Source organism: Mustelus asterias, chromosome 19 (assembly GCF_964213995.1).
Source record: "Mustelus asterias chromosome 19, sMusAst1.hap1.1, whole genome shotgun sequence".
NCBI lineage: Eukaryota > Metazoa > Chordata > Chondrichthyes > Carcharhiniformes > Triakidae > Mustelus > Mustelus asterias.
In genome coordinates this window covers 45,446,718-45,461,260 of record NC_135819.1, presented here as the reverse complement: position 1 = coordinate 45,461,260, position 14,543 = coordinate 45,446,718, and the positions used below count along the sequence as shown (strand labels likewise).

At 39.9% G+C, this 14,543-nt stretch overlaps 1 protein-coding gene across 7 annotated transcripts in view; it reads left to right on the top strand.

The window, feature by feature from the left end:
* Positions 1-12,775, top strand: part of anks1b (ankyrin repeat and sterile alpha motif domain containing 1B) — a 591,188-nt gene extending 578,413 nt beyond the window's left edge. For 3 of the 7 annotated variants that reach the window (XM_078235471.1, XM_078235476.1, XM_078235477.1), the window contains 3 exons: positions 6,322-6,441; positions 10,472-10,563; positions 11,885-12,768. In XM_078235471.1, the coding sequence (XP_078091597.1) occupies positions 6,322-6,441; positions 10,472-10,563; positions 11,885-11,930 (258 nt within the window). In that variant the 3' untranslated portion in view covers positions 11,931-12,768. Of the gene's footprint in view, positions 1-6,321; positions 6,442-10,471; positions 10,564-11,884 lie in introns of all 7 variants that reach the window. The other 4 variants (XM_078235472.1, XM_078235475.1, XM_078235474.1 and 1 more) reach the window with 2 other exon arrangements.
* Positions 12,776-14,543: the final 1,768 nt, after the last annotated feature.

Here is a 14,543-nt window from a genome sequence, read left to right as displayed (position 1 = left end):
TGGAAATGTCTCCCTGGTTTCTTCCGAAAATCTGCAGGAATTCTTCGGGGGGGAGGGGAATCCTTAAAATGTGCATCGTTTTACCTCAAGCAAGTTCTGTGACTCCTAATCATAAAATCCAGAGATACCCCACTTGCCTCAAGCATAGGATGTGCGGGCATTAATTAATTTCCATTTTAGTTTGTTACTTTTGGTTTTCTGTCCTCTTCTATTTTTAAATGAGAACGAATCTGAACGTTCCTCCTCTCCAGACCCTGCTTAAAGAAAAATAGTAAATTAATGATTTCCGCGATCTTCCTCACTCTACCTTTCTGAGCCTCAGCTGTCATGCTACTTTATGCACTGTGGCAGGGCCAGAGAAACAAAGTGTGACTAAGCTCAATGTGGCCTCTCAGACTCTGATGGATCGCAACAATCTAGCCTGTTAGCTCCAATCCGACCCCTCCCTTATTCCCCATGTTAATCAAAAACCCACCACCTGTCTCCAGCTATTGATTCACTCAGCTGTTCCACGCACACAGCGTTGGCAAGGCTGTCTTAACTATCCCACAATCTAGTGGAAGGACTGGTGAATGCCTTGCGCCGTATTGGGTGAACCAATATCACCGATTGTGCAAAGAAAGCTGGCTATCTCAAATCACAGCAAGTACTTGGATTAAAGTACAGTGGAACTCCGATTTTACGCACCCCGATTTAGCGCGAAATCGGATATGACGCGATGGACCCTTTTTTTTTGTTCTTTCCGGTTTAGTGATGTAGCGCGACACCGATAACATTCGCGAAAACATTTTATGGACCCCAACCATCGCGTTACAACGGGGCTGCACTGTATCTCGGTTGTGGATGCACAGATTTGTGGCAGCAAAAAATAAAACATGCAGTTCAATATTCTAGCCAGATATACATTTTAGATCTTAAAAAATGGACTCTTGAAGATTCACATTTGAGGAAAATCTGCATATTATAACAGAGGCCTGCTTCAAACGTGGCCCTGAATTTGAAGAATGAAAGCATTTAAGATTAACTAAGTAGATATGGAATTATTGTAAAACTTGAAGTCTGCCACCATGTGCAGCGTAGCACCAGCACTGATATGACTCACATAAGAACAATTAATGACAATACCTCTCAATCCAGCAATTATATTTTTAATGTTAACACCTGTCTTGTCTGCTCCATCTACTTTTGTTGCTGTCCCACTCTCTTTGCTCTGTCACTTCTTGTATGAACAATAATTTATTTTAATAGTCCTGGGTTCATGGACCCTTTACAAATCACTTGCTCAGTCATCGTATTTGGGGAAGTGGATGATTAATGGGAGAATCATTCTTGAATTTTGCTTGCGAATTGACTGTCCTGGCCTCATTCACAGCTCTGTTGCTATTAATAGCATCCACATGCCGCAGCCAGAGAGTTGCTGCTTTCCTATAAATTCTCAGTATGACAACTTGGCATTATCCCATTGAAAATAGCAATGTATTTTAATAGCACTGATAAAGTGCCTCAGTAAGGCACTCGTCTGCGCATAACTGATGTTAAAGGCGGCTAACAACTTTCTAAATGCTCTGATCCTAAATTGAATAACCCCACCAGCATCAGCCACAAACACACACAATTATATCTTCTACTTGTAACCATTAACTATCCTGAAGAGTTTTGTACAGTGGTCAAAGATTAGTATTAGTGATAATTGGTGAAGGAAGGTTAGTGTTGGTGAAGGAATGTTAGTATTGATGAAAGATGGTTAGCATCGCTGAAGAAATATTAGCAAGGTGAAGGAAAATTAGTGTTAGTGAAGGTAGACTAATATTAGTGAAGGAAGATTAGCATTGGTGAATGAGACTTAATATTGATGATGGAAGACTAGTATCAGTGAAGGAAGGTTAGTATTGGTGAAGGAAGGTTAGTATTGGTGAGGGAAGGTTAGTATTGGTGAGGGAAGGTTAGTATTGGTGAGGTGAGATTAGTATTGGTGAAAGAAGGTTAGTATTGGTGAAGGAAGGTTGGTATTGGTGAAGGAAAGTTAGTATTGGTGAAGAAAGGTTGGTATTGGTGAAGGAAGGTTGATGTTGGTGAAGGAAGGTTGATGTTGGTGAAGGAAGGTTGATATTGGTGAAGGAATGTTAGTATTAACGAAGGAAAATTAGTATTCATAGAATCATAGAATCCCTACAGTGCATAAGGAGACCATTCGGCCCATCCAGCCTGCACTGACAGCAGTCCCACTCAGACCCTATCCCCATATACCCATGTATTTACCCTGCTCATCCCCCTGACACTAAGGGGCAATTTAGCATGCCAATCCACCTAATCTGCATATCTTTGGACTGTGGGAGGAAACCGGAGCACCCGGAGGAAACCCATGCAGACACGGGGAGAATGTGCAGAATCGGCACAGACAGTCACCCAATGCTGGTATTGAACCCAAGCACCTGATGCTGTGAGGCAGCAATATTGGTGAAGGAAGGTTAGTATTAGTGAAGGAAGGTTAGTATTAGTGAAGGAAGGTTAGTATTAGTGAAGGAAGGTTAGTATTGGTAAAGGAAGGTTAGTATTAGTGAAGGAAGGTTAGTATTGGTGAAGGAGGTTGGTATTGGTGAAGGGAGGTTGGTATTGGTGAAGGAAGGTTAGTATTGGTGAAGGGAAGTTAGTATTGGTAAAGGAAGGTTGGTATTGGTGAAGGAAGATTAATATTGGTGAAGAAAGGTTGGTATTGGTGAAGAAAGGTTGGTATTGGTGAAGGAAGGTTGGTATTGGTGTAGGAAGGTTGGTATTGGTGAAGAAAGGTTAGTATTGGTGAAGGAAGGTTGGTATTGGTGAAGGAAGATTGGTACTGGTGTAGGAAGGTTGGTATTGGTGTAGGAAGGTTGGTATTGGTGAAGGAAGGTTGGTATTGGTGAAGGAAGATTGGTATTGGTGACGGAAGGTTGGTATTGGTGACGGAAGGTTGGTATTGATGAAGGAAGGTTGGTATTGGTGACGGAAGTTTGGTATTGGTGACGGAAGGTTGGTATTGGTGAAGGAAGGTTGGTATTGGTGAAGGAAAGTTGTATTGGTGAAGCAAAGTTGGTATTGGTGAATGAAGATTGGTATTGGTGTAGGAAGGTTGGTATTGGTGAAGAAAGGTTGGTATTGGTGATGGAAGGTTGGTATTGATGAAGGAAGGTTGGTATTGGTGACGGAAGGTTGGTATTGGTGACGGAAGTTTGGTATTGGTGACGGAAGGTTGGTATTGGTGAAGCAAGGTTGGTATTGGTGAAGCAAGGTTGGTATTGGTGTAGGAAGGTTGGTATTGGTGAAGAAAGGTTGGTATTGGTGATGGAAGGTTGGTATTGATGAAGGAAGGTTGGTATTGGTGACAGAAGTTTGGTATTGGTGACGGAAGTTTGGTATTGGTGACGGAAGGTTGGTATTGGTGAAGCAAGGTTGGTATTGGTGAAGCAAGGTTGGTATTGGTGAATGAAGATTGGTATTGGTGTAGGAAGGTTGGTATTGGTGAAGGAAGGTTGGTATTGATAAAGGAAGGTTGGTATTGGTGACGGAAGGTTGGTATTGGTGACGGAAGGTTGGTATTGGTGACGGAAGTTTGGTATTGGTGACGGAAGGTTGGTATTGGTGAAGGAAGGTTGGTATTGGTGAAGGAAGGTTGTATTGGTGAAGCAAGGTTGGTATTGGTGAATGAAGATTGGTATTGGTGTAGGAAGGTTGGTATTGGTGAAGGAAGGTTGGTATTGATGAAAGAAGGTTGGTATTGGTGACGGAAGGTTGGTATTGGTGACGGAAGTTTGGTATTGGTGAAGAAAGGTTGGTATTGATGAAGGAAGATTAGTATTGGTGAAGCTTCCATGCAGCTGTATCTTGTGCATTGATCTTTGAACATTGTCCTAGACTGGGTGAAGAGATACATTTGCCCCTTAAGCTTTCCATACAGAGACAGCCACATTGGTTTCCCGCAAGTGGAAACTGATTTGGGTGCCAAATTGAATTTCCCTGGTGAACATTAAAACTGTTATGCCTGTTATTCTTTTTTAAAAATTGAATCTGACATTCCTTTTAACTCAGCAGGAAATTTCAGTTTGGCACATGCCGTAGAGTAACGCATGTTGAGTTGCAGAATTGGGTTGTTGGGGAAAGGCATGAGATAATTAATTGTAATAAGATTTACTTTTTTCTGTTTTAATGTTAATCCTGTTCTCTTCCTATCAGCTCCTATTGCTCACATTATTCCAGTGAGTGGGGAAGGCAGGATAAGTGTTGGGCTGCCTATCCTCCCCTTCTGGGTATTTGCCAGAGTGCCTATTATCAGTATTGCAGAAGAGATGTCACAAAATTGTTTCCCTGGCTCTATTTGACAGCCTGTGAAAGAGAAGATAGATTAGTAGGAGAGCTGGGTGCCATTATCCTGCCAGCATATGTATTTCAGATAGGTAATAGAAACTCTGAACAGATGTGAACCTAAATTATGAGTTTGAAAATATGAATAGAGACACTGAACATAATGTCTGTATCACTGGTGATAGCATGGCATCAGTGTTGTAATCCAGGGCATCACAATGCAAAGTTATTGCTCTATTACAAGATAATGTGCTGTTGTGCACATTGCATGTCATTTCTTGTCATATATTTCTGGTATGCTTATTCCCAAAGCATCTGGAGACAAATGTATGGGGAGGGTGTGGGTGAGGTCAAAAATGGCCACGGAATATGGCATAGAATATGATAACTAATTATCAGGTGGAAAGATATTTCTGCGGCGGTGTTAGGATAAAACTATTACTAAATGTATTCAGCACTTTAGCCTGCTCCATAACTGAACATGAGACAATGGTTTAATCCGTGCTGTTCCTGATAAAGTTGCGGTGAATAAGGATGGGGAGCTTTTGGTAGAATATTTACCCCTTAAAAGCAGGGGTAGGCAATCAAGCTGTCCTGTTGCAAGTCAGTATCATTTGCAATTTGGCTTTGAAGTACTTTATGGCCCTGATCGGCTACCTCGTGGTGCTGATGGAGGACTTGACAGTGGCGATGGGTAATTTAAGGTGGTGCAGGGCTGACATGCCTTAACAAACCCCAGTTGAAAGGACACCAGCATTTGTGCAGTAAGCTAAGATGTTTTTTACTGAACAATGCCTGTTTGTAGGGGAAAGCCATTCTAAAGGAAATCTAGGGCAATTAAAATGAAGTTGCTGTATGCAGCAGGTAAATTCAGTTTTAATTTTCTGGACCAAATATAAATTTTTGTGGAAATTAGCACATTTAAAGTAATAAACCCGCCCGCATTAATTTTCTTCAATAAGAATATGGATTATTGTTTCCTGTAGATGGTGGCACAGTGGTTAGCACTGCTACCTCACTGCACCAGGGACCCGGGCTTGATTCCCAGCTTGGGTCACTATCTGTGCGGAGTTTGCACCTTCTCCCCCGTGTCTGTGTGGGTTTCCCCCGGGTGCTCCAGTTACCTCCCACAGGCTGCTGATTAGGTGGATTGGCCATGCTAAATTCTCCCTCAGTGCACCCGAACAGGCGCAGGAGTGTGGCAACTAGGGGATTTTCACAGTGACTTCACTGCAGTGTTAATGTAAGCCTACTTGTGACACTAATAAATAAACTTTAAATTTTAAAACTTTAAATTTGTACCATATTAGCTAAATCAAATGTGAAAATGCAACTTTAGTACAAATATCCTCTGGGGGCGACATAAGTGGGATTGACTATGGTTAAAAGCTTTGAATCCAGACCAAGTTATATGAATCATAGAATCCCTACAGTGCAGAAGGAGGCCATTTGGCCCATCGAGTCTGCACCAACAACGATCCCACCCAGGCCCTATCCCTGTAACCCCTTATATTGACCCTGCTAATCCCCCGATACTAATGGATAAATTAGCATGGCCAATGAAGGCTTAGTACGTCGGTGCTTTAAATACAATATGGTGGGGCACCTACCCCATGCTTGCACTTGTGACAGGTTTCCAATTGCAGTCGGCTTCAGGGAACTATGGAAGAGAAAGAAAACTCTACAGTGACATGAGGGGGTGAAAAATCACCATTGGCTGCTGCCTCACACCGTCCCCCTTTCCAGCTGATTACAGACTGACACTGGGCCTTGGGGCTAAGCTAGTCACCTGTGTCTCAATGGACAGAGAACAGTGTTTGGCATTGGATAGAGAGATGTTGATGATGAAGAACCTCAGGGAAGGGTATTATTTTTCTTATTTTTAAATGACAGCACTTGAAAGTGTCTCTTTTTGCTTAGCAATGCCTCTACATTCTTTTCTGACGCATTTGTACCGCTATGTTGTTGTTTACACTTTTTTTTCAGGTGAGACAGCCAAATAACAGATGGTCCTTAGATCATATTTACACCCCTCACAGGCCTCCCCATCCTCCTCCTCCTCCTCTTCTTTCCAAGTTTCATCATTCTCTGCCGCACAAGTTTCAGGTCTTATTTTTTTTCCTTTGTCTGCATTGCCTTGTCTGTCCCTCTTGAGTTTTTCCTCTGCTAGCATCATGTGTCATTAACTGTGAAAGGCTAAAATTCAGGTTGCATGGTACCTCAACACAGCACCTTTGAAGAAACGTTTTGTGATTGGTTTCATATGAATTTGATTGAAAGGAAGCAGCTCATTGTACTAGAACAGCCAAGAACTCCTGGGTTTTATTGGACTCAGATTTAGCGGGAAGGACAGGCCAATCGACAATACGACCAACTATACCCAACTGCTTGTGTTTTCCTTTCAGTTAACAAACTGTCAGTTTAAATTTAATCTCAAAGTCACAGTTGACTTTTGAGTGAGCACTCTGTACACGTTGGCACAGTGGTTAGCACTGCTGCCTCACAACGCCAGGGACTTGGATTTGATTCCTGCCTTGGGTCACTGTCTGTGCGGAGTCTGTGTCTCCATGGATTTCCTCCGCGTACTCCAGTTTCCTCCCACAGTCCAAAGGACGTGCTGGTTAGATGCATTGGCCATGCTAAATTCTCCCTCAGTGTACCCGAACAGGCGCTGGAGTGTAGCAACTAGGGGATTTTCACAGTAACTTCATTGCAGTGTCAATGTAAGCCTGCTTATGACATTAATAAATAAACTTAAACTTTTGGTTAATTTAAACAGAAGCTAGACATGTCAGAAACAAATAAATCAAGCATTTTATTTTTTAAATGATCAGGATAAGATAATTACATGCATTAATATACTTAAGACTAGTACAGCTGCTGGTGCCCATTTTTCCTTTTGGAATTCGGGCACAACTTAACACACACATTTCTGCTGCAGCTCCAAGCAAGTTTAGTTTAAATTCACATATTGTTATAAATGCTAATGAGATATGAACCCAAATTCAAAGCTACCATACTTCATAGATCTTTGATGCGTATTTAATTATTCATGAACAAAGCATTATTCCTGCTTCCCGATTAATGACAACTTCAATATTCTGTTCTTCAAAGTTCTTTACAAAGAATGGAAAACAAAGGGGGCAGCTGAGGCTGTCTTAGATGCAAGTTGAATTTTAGCCTAGACAGTGTTTGTGTTCATTGTTCAATCTTAACACCCATAAACCTTGAATTCACTGCTAACATTTCAAACTGACCTTTCTATATATATGTGCACATAAAGGAAAGCTAATTTGCTGAACAGAGTGCAGTGTGGAAGCATGTAAAACTACTTCTCGTTTTTGCAATATTACCTCCGTAGCATCTGGGCTACCTTCAGAACACCCAGCATTCTCACATTGTATAGAATCCAAAAGGAGGGAACTGGTGGTCTGAAACCGATGGCATTAAAATTAATCATCGGTAATGAGACACTGCCTACTTTGAGGAAAAAATGTTTGACACACCAGAAATTATAGTTGGATAAAGAGTTTCTGTATAGACCACGGACACCCAATTCCAACCTGGATTCTTGTGGAATTTTGAGCTGCTGTATTGTTTAAAGCTACGTGGTGGAGTTTAGTTTCCGAATTTAAAATTATTCTGAAATGTAGTCCTTATGGATGTGCTCCCTTTCTGACCATGTGCAGCATTTTAATCGTGTTTTTTTTCCCTATGCTTTTAAACTTTGAATGCATTAGGATTGGATATTCTTCTTGTGGCATGGGGGCCTTGTAGGATGCCTACTAACAGTGCAATGCAAATTAATAGCTTAATTGGGCATTTTTCAATTGCCACCCGAGCTTAAAAAAAATGTTTTCGTATATAACAATAAGCAACTCCATGCAGTGAGCATAGCAAATGTGCCGTCAGTATTAACCTTGTTAAATCTGCCACTTGTTATTCTGCTGGTTATTATAAAATAGTGGCTTGAGCATATGTTTCCAATAACTGGGCAGCTTTTGTTGTAAATAGGCTTGGTTTATGAACAGAATATTTAGTGCATAAAATATACATTTGATTTCTCATTCATATTGATGCATATTATTTTAGAATCCTGTGTGTCTGGTCACACCAATGTAAAAGTTTTATTTTAACCCACTTAGCAGTAAAATCTCTTAAGTCGCACCTTCCAGGTTTTCAGATCTTTAAACAAAAACCTCCACCAAATTGTGAGTCAGTTGATGGGTTTTATAGTAATATATGCTAAGTAACTAGTTGAAAGAAATACAGTGAAGCAGCTCACCGACTCCTCCGAGTTTTGTTGGTTGCTATATTTACTGTAACTTTGGTATCTCACAGACTTCGTGGAAGGTGCTTCAATATATTTCTGTTTTACTTGGGTTATGGATAAAATGCCTGAACGTACAAGTTGCACTATAATTTATTAGTATTTTTAATGATGTATTGTTTACGCACAATAACAATAAATTGTGCTGTGGTGAGATTTCCCCTTTAACAGTTTTAATCGCACCGTCTCTAGGAGATGCAGAATGGTAATAAGCCGGATACCAACACCGAATGGTCTTTTTTTACATGATTTCATCAAAGACCAGTTTCTGTAAAACACTAGGTACGTGTCTTTTGCAGCTGGCCTATGCTGTAATCGTCTAAATAGTGTAATTTAAAATGAGCACAAAAAAATTCACGTTTCTAAACTTCCAAGCATCGTGCAGCAGTGGGGCAGGGTGGGGCGGGTCGGGGGGGTTGGGGGTATGGTGATGATGGTGGGTTGGAATATTACCAGGTCTCTCTCTCTCTCTATTTCTTTTGGCCCCCTTTTTGCAACCTATTTTCCCCATCACCCGCCAGAATGGACAGGCAGGTGACCCTACAGCCAGGGCAATCTGATGCCTCTCTGTAATGGGGCATTAGGTGGCGTGCGAAAGTGGCCTGGGGGGTGAAACTATCTCTGTTTCTTCCCTGTCGCCCCACCCGCTCCCCCACTCACCTTGTGCAGAAACACCTGAACTCCCACTCGGTACCTGTTCTGAGATCAGGGATTCTCCATATGGGGAGTTGCAGATCCAAGCTTGCGACTTTACCACTCCATGGCACATTGTGTTGGTTTACCTGCTGTACACTCTGCTGCTCTGCCACCAATCGATTTTACTATTTATTTTACATCTGTCAGAGGTATCTTCCAGGGTTACTGTTTGTTCTATGATCATTTGAAGAATCGACTAAAAAAAAATCAAAAGTCATCTGCTTTATTAGGGCAAGTTCCCAAGGATGTAAAGTCCACATTACCTAAAAACTATTGAGACTATTATCGTTGCTCAGTTTTTAGCACTAAACTTGCAATGCATTCATTTGAACTGTCATTTCAAACCTTTACAATGCAGTAAATCTATTTCCCTAGCTCGCAAAGCTTCAGCCATAAATTGAAAGAGACCCGACAGTTATGTAATTCATTAAAATAGTCATTAAACATAATTTGAGTAAAGTCATGATATTGTCATTTCAGCAACCAAAGCACTTCAGTAATATTTAGAATGCCCCTCAAATTGTATTGTATTACTGTAAAACAAAAATCATAGTTATTCTCAGTATAGTAAAAATCTATTTTTAATTCAATTACTTTAAAAGAACATCTCGGAACAAAGTCTATTAGATATTCTCCCACTAGGGTGTGATTATACCTTAGATTTAATCTTTATTTGAATCGTTTATGGTGGACACAAAGCTAATTAGTTGATAAGCTTATTTCAGATGACTGAATTTTGATGTATATGTGTGTGTGTGTGTGTGTGTGTGTGCAGGTTGCACTTGTTGGAATGTTCCCCTCCCGCAAATCCCGGCATCCGCTATGTTCAGTACGTACGGAAGCCAGGTTTAACATTCGTATGGCTGAGGAAGTCATCTGATGGGGCTGCTGTACTTTGCTGTTATTGAAATGTGACTACTGGTTCTTTCAGTAGAATACAAATGTAATGTTGCCTAACTTCATGTCAAAGAGAATTTGCACATGATGATTTGTGGAGGCGAAACTCGAGTGTGTTTATTAATTTTTATTCGTCTTTTTTTTTCACCAATCAATCAAATCCCCATTTGCTAATGCTGTTGTTTTTTTTTTCTTTCTTTCGTTGCCCTGCAGATCGACCAACCTCTTCTGGAACAAAAGACTCATCCTAATGTACCTTGGATTGTGGAGCCTGTGCAAGAATCAAAAAGGGCGATGAGCACTAAGTATGAGACCACAATATTCTAAACGCTATGTCTCATTCTCCTCTTGTCTGTGCCTTCGCACCCTTTTGAACAATCATTTCAGGCAGCACATTTTGTCTCCTCTGGCGACCTCTGACCCAGTGGAGAGGAAAACTGCACTCGCTGAGTGACCTTTACACAGTTACTGTCATCACTGCATGAAGCTGCTCTTTTTCCTTGTCATTCCTCTCACTGTAGCAACAGGAATGATACTGACACACGACAACTGTCTTTAGACTTATTTTTTTAAAAAACCAGTCCACCAGAAGGCCTGTAGCTGATGCAGTTTCAAGATTTTGCTCTTGGGTCTTGTTCTAACTTTTCTCTTCAAACTTTTTCGGGTCATCGCGGATTTAGAAGAAATCAGTGGACTCTTAACTCTGAAGGTCTCTTCTGCCCATCTGATAAATTGAATGCTGCTAAAAGCTGATAACAAGTCTGAGCTTTTTTTTCGAATCCTTTCTGGACTAACACTTTTTAACAAAAGAGCTGCGGTTTATGCATTGCAGTCTTGGGATATTGTCAATAACGGCTTAAGCTGACACATTTCAATAACTGTTTTCGTTTTGAAATTACTGCACTGTTTTAGTGGTTCGCTAACTGCTTTAGGCAACTGTTGTGAATTTCGCTGTTGTTTTACTGGAAATTTCACAACGTATCTACATTTACTCAGACCTTCAAAGGTCCCCTTGCCCTTGTTTGGAACACTGATCTGCACTGAAAGTGATTTTATATTTTTTTTCTTCAGTAACGCGGTACTACAAATCTTAGTATGAGAATATTTTTATTTATTATTTTTCACGTAAGCAGTAAGTGATTTTTACGACATCTTGCTCCTAAAATGTGAAAGAATGAAGAATGTTTTGAAATAAGAGAAAAAAAAATCAGGAGTTTTACAGTTTTCAGTCATATTTCTAAACAGTGTTCAGATTAATGATCTAATTTTAAAACAGCTTGTCCAGTGGCTCAAAAAGAAATAAGTTCCTAGTTTTTAGAAATAATTTTCTCTAGGGAAAAAAAGAATCCATCATTCCAATGAAGCCCATCGCAGTGAGGTCCCCTTGTGCAATAGAGAAAGTGTTAATGTCTGCAATCCAACAGCATTGCATTACAGATGGAGGTGCATTGCATATTCGTGCAATGCACTGGATACGCTCGCAGTCCAAGTAACAGTAATGGATGCAAAAGAGGTTGCTTTTCTGATGAGGAAAAGAAATAGCTATTTCAGAAAATATATTGTCTGCACGTGTGATTGTCGGATTTAAATGAAACATGGCACAATGAATATATTTTTGTTCTATAGTACAAAACACAAAATGTCACGAGTAGTGACTTGCTCGGCAGTGTGATGCATCTTCCGCTTGAGGCAAAGACTAAGATCTGTGACTGATTTCTTTCAAAACAATGCAGCACACGACGTTTTTTGAACTTAAACCTGTGAAACCACAATCAACTGATTTACTACCTGGAGCGGTCAAAGTTTATTGAATATGAGAATCGTCACGTTTCTCATTTGTTTGCAAAAAATATATATATATATCGAAGATGCGGCAGCATATAAGATGGCGATGCTGCATTGCCTATTGGAACCACTTTGAGCTCGAATTTAACTTTGGTGTGAACAGGCAGCATTGTAAAAAAAAATGATGGTAACTAATGGCATCATCTGTTTGGAAAAAAAACATATTGTGAATCAATTTAATGTTTATTTTAGAATCCTTATTGAACTTGTGTAATAATGGTCTTAAGTTGTTTCAATGTTACATTATTTTTATATGATATAGAAACTAAGCTGGGCTTACTGATAAAGGTCACCCAAATATAAGTTAAGGGATGACTCTTAGAGCTTGGATTGTAATTGATAATCAAATGTATATTGTATGGTTGGACTGAATTTTAGTTCAATTCAATGTTAATCTTTTAATACGGTATTATAGTACTTAAACAATGCGGTTTCCTTGTACATATTTTTGCCTATTCACTGTTGATACATGTATGTAGTAATTTGACAGTTTAAACAAAAAAAACCCACTGTAAACATGGTACCAAAATGAAAATGTATGGGGATAAAATAGTGGCCTCGCTGCAACTAATAATTGTACATATGCTTGGGCTTCCAGTTACGAGATTTTGTAATTTTGTCATTATTTATATCCTGCAAAAGCACATTAAATAAACAGGATGTATAAACATATGAATGCTTTACAATTTGTTTCACTGCCTTATGAAGTTACCACTTCCTGCTCATTAAAAGCCAAAACCTGTTTTCGATTTGATTGTCAGACAGAATCACTTTCTCCCACTTACCAGAGCCAGTTCCACTAGTTTACATCGGGAGATATACCTCTTGAAATTTACTTACAGTTGCAAAGTATGCCAATGATGGTGTCCAGATTTAAAGCTCAGTTGATTGCTAGTTTTAAGTCCACCAGAGGCCTCCTTTATCATTCAGCCTCCAAAGGGTCATTAGTTCAGTTCGATTGGAACTGTACCGAATCACTAAAGACTTCACATCACCAACCTGCCTTGATGATATTTCAATTCTCCGTTCGATAATAATGTAATGATTCCCTGAAGGCAACAGTGACAAATGCTACATTAAACAAAAGTATAAAATATAAAGCTTGCTCTTATGCCTTGTGAAACACATGTACTTATTTACACCCACTTTGGGTTTAACAGTAATTCATACTCCAGTCAAATTTATGACCACATCCGTGATTTTAAAAGTTTATGTTTCTCTCAATTCTTAATATCCTTCACTGAAGGGATGACAAACCTCTTATTCACAAATGAAATATGCTAAAGTGGATGGAAATTCAATCTGCATAGCCCTCTAATGGAAGTCATTGTTAAACATTGGAGACATAAACGCAGTCGAGCACTTTTGTGGGCATGTTGACGTGACATCAATAACAGGGCTGAATTAATCTAACAAAGGCTTCAAAAATCACATGTCTGAGGATAATTAATTCTGATCTCATTCTTCAAAATGATCATTCTTTGACTGAAGAAATAAGCATCATCTACACAGCATAAGACATCATGGTGGAGGGAGAGGAAGAGTTTCTCGACTTCTTGTAAGAAAACCTTGTCGTCCCAGACCTACAGACCATATGTTCAAACCTCTGCCATTAACCCTCAAACAAGCTGTCTTGTTGGTCTATCTGTATCATTTGACACACGTTCTCAATGTTTCATTGCTGCGTAGAGGATGGGGGATGGACAGCGAATTGAATCGGGTGGGCATGAGATGTCAGATGAAAGTGCACATGAGCCATTTGACATGCAAGCAAGCTGCTTTATTCATACAGCTTTGCTGAATAAATAATGGTTTGACATTTACTCTCCTGGTGATCAGCACGTTGATGTCCTTAGCATAATACCAATGGAATTGAATATTTAATTGGGTTATATCAAATCAATACAGTTAGAGATACTGTGAAGCAATCAATGAAGGAGCAGAAGTATTCATATTCCAAATGTAGTGGATGCACTAAACATTAGCAGCATTATTTCAGTGCAGAGTTGTCTCCTCAGGAATTACTTTATAATGAGGATTTAAAATTCCTTTGTGAACTAAATTTATAAAGTTGCATTCCTGTTTAGTCTTGGTAATATCCCATTTGAACTATAATATTTCTGCAAAACCCCTGTTAAGCTGATAAGATAGTGAAGGAGCTCAAATCTGACCAGCTTTCTTAATGGCTTATTGGGCTTCAATCTCGAAAGCTGTTGTACACAGAAATCCCTGAATTCACGCAGCGTCATTATTATAGCCCATTTGCTTGTTACCAATAAAATAGGGGTGGCTCCAGGGACCTGGGTTTGATTCCAGTCTTTGGTGACTGTATGGAGTCTACACATTCTCCCCATGTCTCCGTGGCTTTCCTCCCACAGTTCAAAGATGTGCGGGTTAGGTTGATTGGCCATGCTAAATTGCCCGTTAGTGTCCAAAGATG